The sequence below is a fragment of the Artemia sp. Qi Xiang Cuo genome, chromosome 7 (assembly GCF_049724085.1).
Source record: "Artemia sp. Qi Xiang Cuo chromosome 7, ASM4972408v1, whole genome shotgun sequence".
Taxonomy (NCBI): domain Eukaryota; kingdom Metazoa; phylum Arthropoda; class Branchiopoda; order Anostraca; family Artemiidae; genus Artemia; species Artemia sp. Qi Xiang Cuo.
In genome coordinates, this window is record NC_142800.1 from 75,393,571 (window position 1) to 75,406,898 (window position 13,328).

The following is a 13,328-nucleotide window of genomic DNA, read 5'->3' on the forward strand; positions in this document are numbered from 1 at the left end:
GAACCCCTGTATAACCGAAACCCTGTACAACTGAACCCCCAAGTTACTGAACCCTCGTGCAACTCGATCCAATTTAACTAAACCCCTGTGTAACTATACCCCCTTTAACTGAACTCTCGTGCAACTGAACCCTCCATGTAACTGAACCCCTGTATAACCGAAACCCTGTACAACTGAATCCCCATGCTACTGAACCCTCGTGCAACTCGAGCCAATTTAACTAAACCCCTGTGTAACTATACCCCATTTAACTAAAACCTCGTGCAACTGAACCCACCATGTAACTGAACCCCTGTATAAACGAAACCCTGTACAGCTGAACCCCCGTGCTACTGAGATATATCATAGGCCACTAGGCTAATTTGGCTTTTGTGTGCGCCCCATTGTTTTTTTGTTGGTTCCATTGTAACTGAATCCTCGTGTAACTGAACCCCAAGCAACTGAACCCCCATGCATCTGAACCCTCGTGCAAGTGAACCCTCTTTAACTGAACCCTCATGCAAACAATCTTGAGTGTAACCTACTATTCTTTAATTAGCAGCATCGTACATTTTGTTTAAATACTTATTTTTTCATTTTCCAGATTCAAGATTTTTATTTAACACAAATGAATACACATGCTGAAGTATTTAAAACGAGCCAACATAGAACTATGATCGCAATGAATGGTACTTGTTATACCTCCAAAATTGAATCCCCCTCTCCTACCCTCCCCCTGCCCCTCCGAACTGGGGGAACGAAGGGGACGTCTTTAACTGAACCCTCATGCAAACAATTCTGAGTGTAGCCTACTATTCTTTAATTAGCAGCATCATACATTTTGTTTAAATACTTATTTTTTTATTTTCCAGATTCAAGATTTTTATTTAACACAAATGAATAGACAAGCTGAAGTATTTAAAACGAGCCAACATAGAGCTATGATCGCAATGAATGGTACTTGTTATACCTTCAAAATTGACTCCCCCTCCCCCTCTTCTAGCCTCCCCTGCCCCCTCAGGAATGGGGGAACGAAGGGAACGTCTTTAACTGAACCCTCATGTAAACAATTCTGAGTGTAGCCTAGTATTCTTTAATTAGCAGCATCGTACATTTTGTTTAAATACTTATTTTTTCATTTTCCAGATTCAAGATTTTTATTTAACACAAATGAATAGACAAGCTGAAGTATTTAAAATGAGCCAACATAGAGCTATGATCGCAATGAATGGTACTTGTTATACCTCCAAAATTGACTCCCCTACCCGCGCTCCTTCCATCCCCGGCCCCTCAGTAATGAGGGAACGAAGGGAAAGTCTTTAACTGAACCCTCATGCAAACAATTCTGAGTGTAGACTACTATTCTTTAATTAGCAGCATCGTACATTTTGTTTAAATACTTATTTTTTCATTTTCCAGATTCAAGATTTTTATTGAACACAAATGAATAGATAAGGTGAAGTATTAAAAACGAGCCAACATAGAGCTATGATCGCAATGAATGGTACTTGTTATACCTCCAATATTGACTCCCCCTCCCCCTCTCCTACCCTCCTCTCCCCCTCAGATGGGGGGACGAATGGACCGTTAGATACTATTTGAAATTGACAATAATTTTAAAACGTTACTTGTGTATTATTCAGAGCACATCGGAGAGATAAAGCTAGGTCAAGTCACAATGTCATTCTATATTATTTATATCCTCATTAAGGACATTCAGAGCAGAGTTACGCAAATGGAATACCTTTTTTGCAAATTGAGTTAGTTTTATGCGAATGATAAAAGTTTTGGCAAATAGGGTTTTTGCTTGAGTACATCATACGTCGCCAAGTTTTTTAAAAAACCAACTAATCAAGTTACCGTTTATAGGATAACCACCTCTCTCTCACCGATTGACCCCCAAAAAATGCGTGTTACCTCAGAAAAACCCGTCTGCTAAGGCAAGTACCGTTCGTAGTAATAGGTGACTGACCCGTCGTAAGCCAATGTACCGGTTAGACTACACTGTATATTCATGCCTCAGGCGTAGGTTTCCTTGTCCCTTTTCAACGAATTGGGCCCTTACTACTACCAAGAAGACGTACCGTTTTATTTTGAAAAATCTGCACTCTTTTTAAAATTTGCATAAAATTACTAGACCGAAGAACACAACCATAAGAAATATAAGGCGTAACACTAGTATGGTATAGTAATAGAAGAATTGATAACGGTGAAACATGATTTAATCGGCGCAAAATTCCGAGACCTCTAGCAACTTTAGCTGCAAGAAGATCGCTATGGGGCCTCCAATTACAATCATGCTGGAAACCCAAATAACGCACTTCCTGCACCTTTGACGAAGCCCTGCCATTGAAAAATATCTTCATCAACACTTAGGTGCTTACCAACTCTTCTAAATATCATAAAAAAATTTTTTTTAACATTCACTGACAAAAGGCTCAAACTTGTAAATGCAAAAAAAATACATTAAAACCCTATTTACTTCCAACAAGATCAATAACAGCACTCCTATATACCCTAATATCTTGAATTGATCATGCCAGTCTTCGGTTTACAATAACATAATCAATTCGGTTTGCTGTCTTACAATCACGTGAATACCATGTTAACCTAAAGGCCATTTTATGACCAAACACCGTATTGGTTATAACCAGATTGTTATACCTACAAAATTGCACCGGTCTGTAGCCATTACTGTTTTCTTTTCCTGCTTCAAAAGTAACCTTGGCTAGGATACTACCTATCCCTATTTCTACCGACCTGGGCGTTAAAATCTCCTAATAAAAACATCATATTTTTACCTGGGACCCCATCCATTTGCTCCTGTAACAGTAAGTAAAAATTCATCTGAGTCACTAGTATATCCGTCAGTCGGTTCTACAGGGGCATATACTACTATAACTGATACCCTGAACTTTTTAGTCATAAAATTACTCTATTATTAATACCTTCCCAGTCTAAACAAGACTTGGCAGCATACTTATTCATCATGAGCCCTACTCCCTGTCTATGTACCCCATCCTTCCTGCATGGTTAAATAAATACTATATCACCTAATTTCATACTTCATACCCCTGGAATATGGATTTCTGTAACTCGTAATTAATCCAGTTCGAATCGCCTGAATTCGTCGGTGAAAACGTCGATACGATAGTTATTTTTTAACGTCGTATCCAAGTTCCGATTTTCATATTCTTTAAACCATTGAATTTATTTAGGCCTCAGGAAAAGCAATGGTCCCGGATACAAGGGTAGGACGGGGACCAAAACATCCTCCCAAGCCCATACCGAAACGCTTAAGCCGGCTTAGAACCGGACAGCAAAAAGTCCCTGGGACCTCCAGTATGAATGGAGGCTTTGTATAATCTTGGGCCCATCTTGGTCTCAACATGGTTTTCAGCACTTGCCGATGCTTTTCTATTAACAAGAGTCGAAATCCTGCACAGTTTCAAGCCTTTTACTTTATTTAACTTCTTTTGTTTAGTGAGTTACACTTGTTGCCAAATATTTTGGGGTTCCAATTGTCAAAACGAAAAAAATAGTATACTCTTAGCGCCCCTTTGTTGACATTTTTTGCAGAGTTGCCATTTACGGAATGCAAAAATAGTGAGCCCGCCATCGAAATAGGAAAGATTCCTAATTAATTGGAGAATAATAATCTAGAAAGTAGGATTCTAGTTGTAGCAATGTCCAGCGACAAAATTTGCTGTCTTCCGTCAGAGAAAAGCTCAGCGAGGGACATCTCATCATGTTCAATGTTTATATTTGAAATTTTAAGCAAACAATTCAAACATAAAACAAGTAGGAAAATTTACCCTGCATAAGAACAACCTCGGCATATTCTCTACGGAAGTAGCATGATTGAACGAAAAGCGAAAGCCTTTTGTTAACGTAAGCTAACCTTACGTTGCATAAAAATACTATGTGAATGTAAAATACGTAGGAAAATTCACCCTGCATACGAACAACCTTACGATATTTTCAACGGAAGCATCATGTTCATGATTTAATCTTTAAATAGCTCCAATCTCAGTGACGAGAAAAAAAAGATTGTCAGACACTATAAAGCATAAAAACTAATACACATCTGGATATTCAGACCAAAGAATCCTGGCCAGGCTTCAGAAAGATATAAACACACAAGTTTCCTCGTAAAATTGGGATCCTTTAAGAAATATGAAAGAGTTGTATTTTTGAGGTGATTACTAAGATTTGGCACTTAAAAAACTTTAAATAGCTCCAATATCAGTGACAAGAAAAAATAGACTGTCAGACACTATAAAGCATAAAACACTTATCTGGATATTCAGACCAAAGGATCCTGGCCAGACCTCAAACAAAAAGATATAAACACACAAGTCTCCACCTAAAAATGGGATCCTTTAAAAAATATGAGTTGCATTTTGAGGTGATTATTTTACTAAATTTTATTTCACTTAAAACACTCTAACCTGGTCATGCTTAAAGAAATGTAGACACACGAATCTCCATGTAAAAGCGGGAGTTTTTGAGGAAAAAATGCATTTTTAAGGTTACTCTTCTGTCCAAAGTTTCCTTCTAAGAAAGCTTTAATCTTTACAGACTTTGGAAATATAAAAACACGAGGTCTCCTCGTAAAAAATTGGATTCTTGTTGGAAGAAATTTTTCCCGAAGTTTCCTTGGACATCACCGAAATTTTCTAGGAAACTAGGAAAGCTCTAGCCTGACCAGGTTTTTGGGAAAAAACAAACATACGAATCTCCTCGTAAATTTTATTTTTTGATAGAAAATAACAAATGGCCTACTTTTTTGAAATTTTCGCAAGAGCTATAATACAGGACATATCTCTTTTTTGGCTGGTTCCGAAAAGTTTATTTTAATATTCTGTTTTAAACAAACTCTTTAAAGGGGGAGTGTATTTTTATCCGAAAATCTTGTATTCAAGGTATGTATCCATTATCTACTCCATTTTGCTTTTTTGCCCAACCAGGCCCCCTACATCCTCCCCTCCACAGGCTGGTTCCTTAGAACGTATCTGCTATCCATGTTACTCTCAATGATGTATGAACCATGTAAGTACTTTGAATAGAATTAGCGACCAATTATATATTTGATATCCAAATTTCCTACTCAACACTTGTAATAATTTTGGCATCTTCTACAAAGGAATTTATGTGTATTCATTCTTAAGGGATATTGAAATTGTCAAACTAATTGGAAAAAACTGTCAAGCCAATCACGTGATAATGGCATTTCCATAGGCCTTAGCCAAACCCTATTTACCTCTATTCTAAGAATTACATGCATGCCAGGATATGGAAGAGGGGTTCCTCAAAGGAAACTTTGGCAAGCCCCTACATAAAATAAAGATCCGCCCTTATTTGACCAATATATATATATATATATATATATATATATATATATATATATATATATATATATATATATATATATATATATAAGGAAGATATATATAAAGGAAAGGAAGATATATATATATATATATCTTCCTTTCTTCGCGATTTTTTGTTTAATTATTTATATATATATATATATATATATATATATATATATATATATATATATATATATATATATATATATATATATATATAATATATATATATATATATATATATATATATATATATATATATATATATATATATATATATATATATATATATATATATATATATATATATATATATATATATATAGGAAGATTGGAAACCAAAAGAACAAAAAGAAAACCAAAAGAGAGAGGAAAACTGAGGGTTTTTGTTCTTTTTTTTCCCAGGGGTAATCGTATCAAACCAACGGTCCCAGAAGATTGGGAGAAGGCTCATTTGAACGGAAAATAACTGTTCTTGTGCACTTTTTAAGTGAAGTTTAAGTTTCCTTTAAAACGTTTCTTATTACCTTTCGTTAGTCTCAAAAACCTGGGTGTATAATATCTAGGGATTGGGAAGGGGTAAGTAGGACGAAAATTTCTTCTAAGTAGAAGATTTCAATTTGGGGAAAATTACCTGGGTTTTTATTAATTTTAATGTTTCCTTTACAAAAATTCATTTATTTGAGGTTTTCCGACAGTTAATGAAACCAGGGGACTTTTCCCGTCACCCTGTGGGGAGGTTTGATGATATATATTGTGCATTAATTACTTTTTCGTAAGACAAAGTGAGAATTATTTTATTCTGTGCCGGAAATGATTAAAAATGTCTTTTTTCTATTAGGCACTGAAGCTTTCGTTTTAGTATTTTGAAGTAATTATTTGCGAACTTAAAGATCAAAGCTCAAGTAGGTTTTCACATACAAGGTTTATAACTAGTTAAGAAGAGTCAAATTGAATTCGTTAATGGTAGAAAATTAGCTAGATTGCAAAATATGCTTAAAGTTTACAAATTTAATTGCCAACTCAACGGTGCTTGTCTTACCTTCTTCGTTAGTGGAATTTCAAATTTTCGTTTTCGTTTGTCAGTGAAAAAAAATGGGAATTTGGATTTTTTTTTTTTTTTTTTTTTTTTTTCAAACCCTATGCTTTCTAAAAGCCAGAATATAATTTGTAATTGACTGAAAAAAATTCAAATGAATTTACTGGAAAAAATATGCATTTTCAGTTTAATATAAATATGCTGATATTTCTTCATTAAAATCTTAATTAATTTTTGTTATCTTAAAGTTATAAGTGAAAACATTTAAAATAAATTTTTTCAGTAAAGTACAAATTATATTCTGGCTTTTAGAAAGCATAGGGTTTAGAACCCTACTCAGATTAATTTCTGCTCGTTTTTAGTTTAACTTATTTTAATTTATGTTTGTTTTGGGTTTCATTTATTTATTGAGACTGATTTGTGGTAGTGGTATGCTTGGTAGATTATTTGATTCTATATTTGTTCATTTTTGGTTTAATGGAGTTCTTTACTTTTTTTTATAAACGTATTTTGTGCAAAAAGTTTTTGATTAATTTCTGTTCGTTTTATATTGACATAGTCTTTTTTAGGGAGACAGACTGAGCCTCTTCCGAAGTTAAACAGCCATCCCTTCCATAAAAACCTTTAATACCCCCTGGGAATAACTAAAAACCCTTACCCCTAATCTCTGGGGTTTGTTTCAACCCCAGAAACCATGTTATATGATATTTAGACTATTTTGAACAGAATTGCTATCTCAAAATTTCTATTAGCAAGTACTAGAGCGTCTGATCACCAATTCAATGAGCCCTTTTGAAGTTTCTACGACAAAATTTTCTATAAAAACCTTATATGCCCCTAGGGTATAACTTAAAACCCTTGCCCTGGGAGCTCTGAGAGGGTTGTCATCCTAAAAGACCCAATTTCAAGAACTTTTAACTATCTTGAACTATAAGAATGTCTTAAAATTTTTATTGGAAGCGTTTGGAGAAAAAGTTGGCATGAGAAGAGGGTTAGTTGCCCTCCAATTACTTTCAACTATTAAAAAGGGCGCTAGCCCTTTCAATTTTCAATCGAATGAGCCCTTTTTGAAGTTTTACTACAACGCTTTCTATTAAAAACCTCATATGCCCTCAGGGCATAACTTACAACCCTTGCCTTGAGGGCTCTGAGGGGGTTGTCATCCTCAAAAACATAATTTCCAGAACTTTCGTTGAAAAAATGGTTATCTCAAAATTTTGATTGTATGTGTTTGGGAAAATGGTGGGCGTGAGAGGGGGGTTAGTTTCAATTTCCAATGGAATGAGCCCTTTTTGAAGTTTCTACGACAATGCTTTCTATAAAAAAACCTTATATGCCCTCAGGGCATAATTCACAACCCTTGCCCTGATGACAGTGGGGGGGGGGGGTTGTCATCATTAAAGACCTAATTTCCAAAACGTTCAACTACTTTGAACAAAATTGCTATCTGAAAATTTTGATTGTATGTGTGTGGGGAAAAGGTGGGCGTGAGAGGGGGTTAGTTGCCCTCCAATCACTTTCGACTATTAAAAAGGGCACTAGCCCTTTAAATTTCCAATCGAATGCGCCCCTTTTCAAGTTTCTACGGTAAAGCTTTCAATAAAAACCTTATATGCCCCAGGCTATAACTTATAACCCTTGCCCTGAGGGCTTTGAGGGGGTTATCATCCTCAAAGACCTAATTTCCAGAACTTTCAACTACGTAGAACAAAATGGCTATCTCAAAATTTTGATTGGATGTGTTTGGATAAATCGTGGGCATGGAAGGGGTGCTATTTGCCTTTCAATCACTTTCGACTATCAAAAAGGGAACTAGCCATTCGAATTTCTAATCGAATGAGTCCTTTTCGAAGTTTCTACGACAACTCCTTCGATACGAAGTGCCCTGGTCTCAAGAAAAAAAATAAATAAAAAAATTAATACGTTGTGCCAACATTGTTCTTTACTTAGGCAGCGCAATCGCACTGCGTATGATACATGCGCTAGCACTGACAGGCCATCAAGTGGAATGGCAGGACTTTAGCATGAAATGTAACAGGTTGGGCGAGCTTTTGGTAACCTTGCAGGTGCCCTAACGCATTTTATTCCTTAGAGATAAAACTTTAGATTTATTCATAGGGATAGTGAAAGCGTTGGTCCAAACACTCATTGACAGGCCATTGGCACGAACCCTGAGCAGATAGAGAGGGTTCAGTTCAAAGCTATAGTGTCTTTTTAAAGGGTCGAAGGTGATAAGACGGCTACCATTTTCCTTTCCATGCCACCTAAACTTCTAACCATTTTTTTTCTAACCACCTAAACTGTCTAATGAACAAGTATCAGTGGATGATATGATCCCCACAGTGCCTGAGACAAGGGCTGTAAATTCATGCAAAATACAAATTTATTGCTGACAGGCTTTATTCTGGAAAAGGAGAGTATATTTTATCATGGGTGTCCGATTGGTTCGAAACTCAGGGATTGCTCCCTTGGACAAGACGAATTTGAATGTGACAAAACGCACGTGATAAAAATGCACATAAAAAGAATTTTGGTACGTTTTAGTTGTTTTTTACTCTCCCCCCCCCCCGAAGAGAATCCTGGCCATGACCTTGAATATACATGACGTATTGTGATCTAATTTCTTAATAAAATTTTCATTTTGGCTGAATTTGTTTTACAACACATCGTCCACTCTCAGTACTTTAAAAGGCCAAAAAAAAAAAAAAAAATTTTTTTATTCTATTAAGTAAACCCAAACTAACCCAATCTAAAAAAAAAATAGATTCCACGAGCGGATTCCACGGCTATTATGGAATTAAAATGCTTAAACTTTATTATTGATTGTTAAATATAAATGGTTAAATTAAAATCAGGTTTATACACCAAATGATCAAATTATTGACCACCTAAAAGAAAAAGGGTTGTATAATAAGTTTTTATAAGCCAAAGTAGGCCATACAACACGGTTTTCGATAATAACGTTACGAAATAAATGACTTAATTATTAATACCAACTAACATGTTTGCAAACCTCAGCAATTATCCTTTTTCGGCCGTCTGCAGCATCCCCGGGAACTCAAGGGTATCACCCTCAAGAGAATTACCTCTTAAACTAGAAAACTGCTGGCACTCTACAAGAATGTGGGCTGTGTCGTCAACTTCTAAATTACATCTGGACAAGACTAATTGATATAAATGGCCTTGATTACGTTTCCTCTGGTTAATTTTGTTGAAATCCACTTTATTTGTTTCTTTTTAGGAGGATACGAAAAAGAAAAAAGAATTGGAAGAGAAGCTAGCGCGAGAGGAAGAGTTTCTCCGATCATCGTTACGTGGGAGCATTAAACTCCAAGCTCTTGAAAGTAATCCCCCTAAGAGTCTCCATGGTAGCTCAGGTTTCATAAATACTGCTTTTGACAATGAAGAAGAAGCAAAGATCAGAAGTCAACAACCTTCTCCAGTTGATGGGCAACTGAAAAAAAATTTTGGTACGTAAAAGGACTTCCTTGCTATGAAAGAGGGATTCACAGTACAGATCTTTCCTTTTTCCTTTTTAGAACTAATTTAAAAATGGACAAACTTTATTTTTGACTTGGTTGAAAAAACGGGTAACTAGACAAGGATGGATCCAACGTTTGGATCCAACCGGTACCTTTTTTTAATACATATACCCAAACACCTAACACTACAGTATTGTCTATATAACTTGCCTAACTGTTCCTAAGCTCTTACTGAGGTGTTTCAACGAACAACCTCTCAAGAGAGCCCTACAACCCTAAAATTTAAAAGTAAGTAGAACATTTAATGGTCATTTCAACTCCTTTAAAAATCACAATTTCAAATACTAAAGTTTGGTAAAGAAAAGAGAGATTCGCCATTTAAATCTTTTCCAATTTAAAATTTTCTATGGAAATTCCATATTAAAATTATTTTTCAAAATCTGAAGGGAGGGGCAAAAAATATTGAAGATCGGGCAAATTCCCCGATGCCCCTTCCAATTATCGTCACTGAGATTTAGGAATTTTGGACATACCTACATGCTTCCATATTAACATGAGTGTAGACAGTATAGGCTTGAAATCCCCCCCCCCCAGGTGGGACTTGCTGTTTGAGGCTTTTAAATGGGTGAAAAAGCAATTGACACGATCAATGACTTTATTTTTGACTGTCTCTGCTGGCACAGAATAAAGTCAAAATTGCAGCTTTAAAATTTTGTTAGGTGATATTTCATGGAGGTTTTTTTTAAACCAACTTTGGTTATACTCATTGCCAAAATACTTTATTATTATTATGTTTTGAAAATATTTAGAGAGAACGATCAGGACAACTCAAGATTTCAATCGAATAACAATCGAGGACATCGATATATCATGATAACGAAATACCGATATTAAGAACAATCGAGATAATAATCAAAGTCAAAGTTTGATCTGTTCTAAACTTGTTTTGTGTTTGTTGATAAAAGGTCCTACAAGTAAGTACAAAATGTTTGGATTTGTTGTAAATATTAAATCCCTACCGAAATATAATTATTCGGCTTTGGGTGTCCAGTGTGGCAAGACGTGTGGTCTAAGGGATTAATCAGATTTTTTTATCCTTCATTAGTTAAAAGAAAGGTTTATTATTTTCATTGTTCTGCAAGTCAAAGATTGATGTTTTCCTTTTTTCTTGGAAAACCAAACCACCACGGACTGTTATTGTTTTCTGTAAAACCGGCATGTGAAGGAATCTCATACTAGTAATAAAAAGTATTTTCATCTATTTGTGGGTGTTGTAGGTCTGGGGAGGAAGGGAAACCTTGAACAGCAAAAATTATTCATACCAAACTGTAGAATTTTTCATCTTTTGTCAGGGCTGAGAAAAACCTCCAGTTTAGGTAAAAATCTCAAAATTGAAAACACGTGCTAAGATCAATTTTAAGTTTTAGATAATATAGATGGGGCTGGCAAATAATTAACAAGTTAAAAGGGAATATGATTTGTATTCCTCTGTTTGATTAGTTGCTCCTTATCCCCAGCCGGTAAAAAGAAGGGCCAAAACAATGTGAAAAAAATTAAAGGCGTATAGGTATTCTTCTTTTTTTCACAGATACGTCATTTCAAATCCTTTAGGTCTCTTTAATGTGCCCTTACCCATAATAAAATCATATTTTTATCCCACTTTATAGATTTATTTTCCTGTTTTAGGAATATTTTTTTTATCGATTTCTCAGTCTCATAGGAAAATATTCATCCCTGATCATCCCCAAAATAGTGTCTTATTTGAAATGGAATAAAAGATCATCAAAATAAGAAAATGAAAAAAAAATGAAAGCAGTTAAGTACATTAATGGACTAGTGTTCAATTAATAAAGAAAGACTTAATGTAGGAAAATGGGAGATCTCAGAAAAGGTGAATCAAATAGATTTCTATTATTATTTGAAATGGAATAAAAGATCATCAAAAGAAGAAAATGAAAAAAAATGAAAGCAGTTAAGTACATTAATGGACTAGTGTTCAATTAATAAAGAAAGACTTAATGTAGGAAAATGGGAGATCTCAGAAAAGGTGAATCAAATAGATTTCTATTCTTATTTGAAATGGAATAAAAGATCATCAAAAGAAGAAAATGAAAAAAAATGAAAGCAGTTAAGTGCATTAATGGACTAGTGTTCAATTAATAAAGAAAGACTTAATGTAGGAAAATGGGAGATCTCAGAAAAGGTGAATCAAATAGATTTCTATTCTTATTTGAAATGGAATAAAAGATCATCAAAAGAAGAAAATGAAAAAAAATGAAAGCAGTTAAGTGCATTAATGGACTAGTGTTCAATTAATAAAGAAAGACTTAATGTAGGAAAATGGGAGATCTCAGAAAAGGTGAATCAAATAGATTTCTATTCTTATTTGAAATGGAATAAAAGATCATCAAAAGAAGAAAATGAAAAAAAATGAAAGCAGTTAAGTGCATTAATGGACTAGTGTTCAATTAATAAAGAAAGACTTAATGTAGGAAAATGGGAGATCTCAGAAAAGGTGAATCAAATAGATTTCTATTCTTATTTGAAATGGAATAAAAGATCATCAAAAGAAGAAAATTAAAAAAAAATGAAAGCAGGTAAGTGCATTAATGGACTAGTGTTCAATTAATAAAGAAAGACTTAATGTAGGAAAATGGGAGATCTCAGAAAAGGTGAATCAAATAGATTTCTATTCTTATTTGAAATTGAATAAAATATAATCAAAATAAGAAAATGAAAAAAAAAATGAAAGCAGTTAAGTACATTAATGGACTAGTGTTCAATTAATAAAGAAAGACTTAATGTAGGAAAATGGGAGATCTCAGAAAAGGTGAATCAAATAGATTTCTATTCTTATTTGAAATGGAATAAAAGATCATCAAAAAAAAAAATGAAAGCAGTTAAGTGCATTATTGGACTAGTGTTCAATTAATAAAGAAAGACTTAATGTAGGAAAATGGGAGATCTCAGAAAAGGTGAATCAAATAGATTTATATTCTTATTTGAAATGGAATAAAAGATCATCAAAAGAAGAAAATTAAAAAAAAATGAAAGCAGTTAAGTGCAATAATGGACTAGTGTTCAATTAATAAAGAAAGACTTAATGTAGGAAAATGGGAGATCTCAGAAAAGGTGAATAAAATATATTTATATTATTATTTTAAATGGAATAAAATATCATCAAAATAAGAAAATTAAAAAAAAATGAAAGCAGGTAAGTGCATTAATGGACTAGTGTTCAATTAATAAAGAAAGACTTAATGTAGGAAAATGGGAGATCTCAGAAAAGGTGAATCAAATAGATTTCTATTCTTATTTGAAATGGAATAAAAGATCATCAAAAGAAGAAAATGAAAAAAAAATGAAAGCAGTTAAGTACATTAATGGACTAGTGTTCAATTAATAAAGAAAGACTTAATGTAGGAAAATGGGAGATCTCAGAAAAGGTGAATC

The 13,328-nt window shown here is 34.0% G+C and overlaps 1 protein-coding gene across 3 annotated transcripts in view; it reads left to right on the forward strand.

Annotated features, from left to right (window-relative positions):
- The window catches only part of sdt (MAGUK p55 family member stardust), a 276,035-nt gene that overhangs the window by 223,280 nt on the left and 39,427 nt on the right, over positions 1–13,328 (forward strand). For all 3 annotated transcript variants that reach the window (XM_089092566.1, XM_089092567.1, XM_089092569.1), the window contains one exon: positions 9,635–9,863. In XM_089092566.1, coding sequence (XP_088948692.1) covers positions 9,635–9,863 — 229 coding nt within the window. The remainder of the gene's footprint in view (positions 1–9,634; positions 9,864–13,328) is intronic.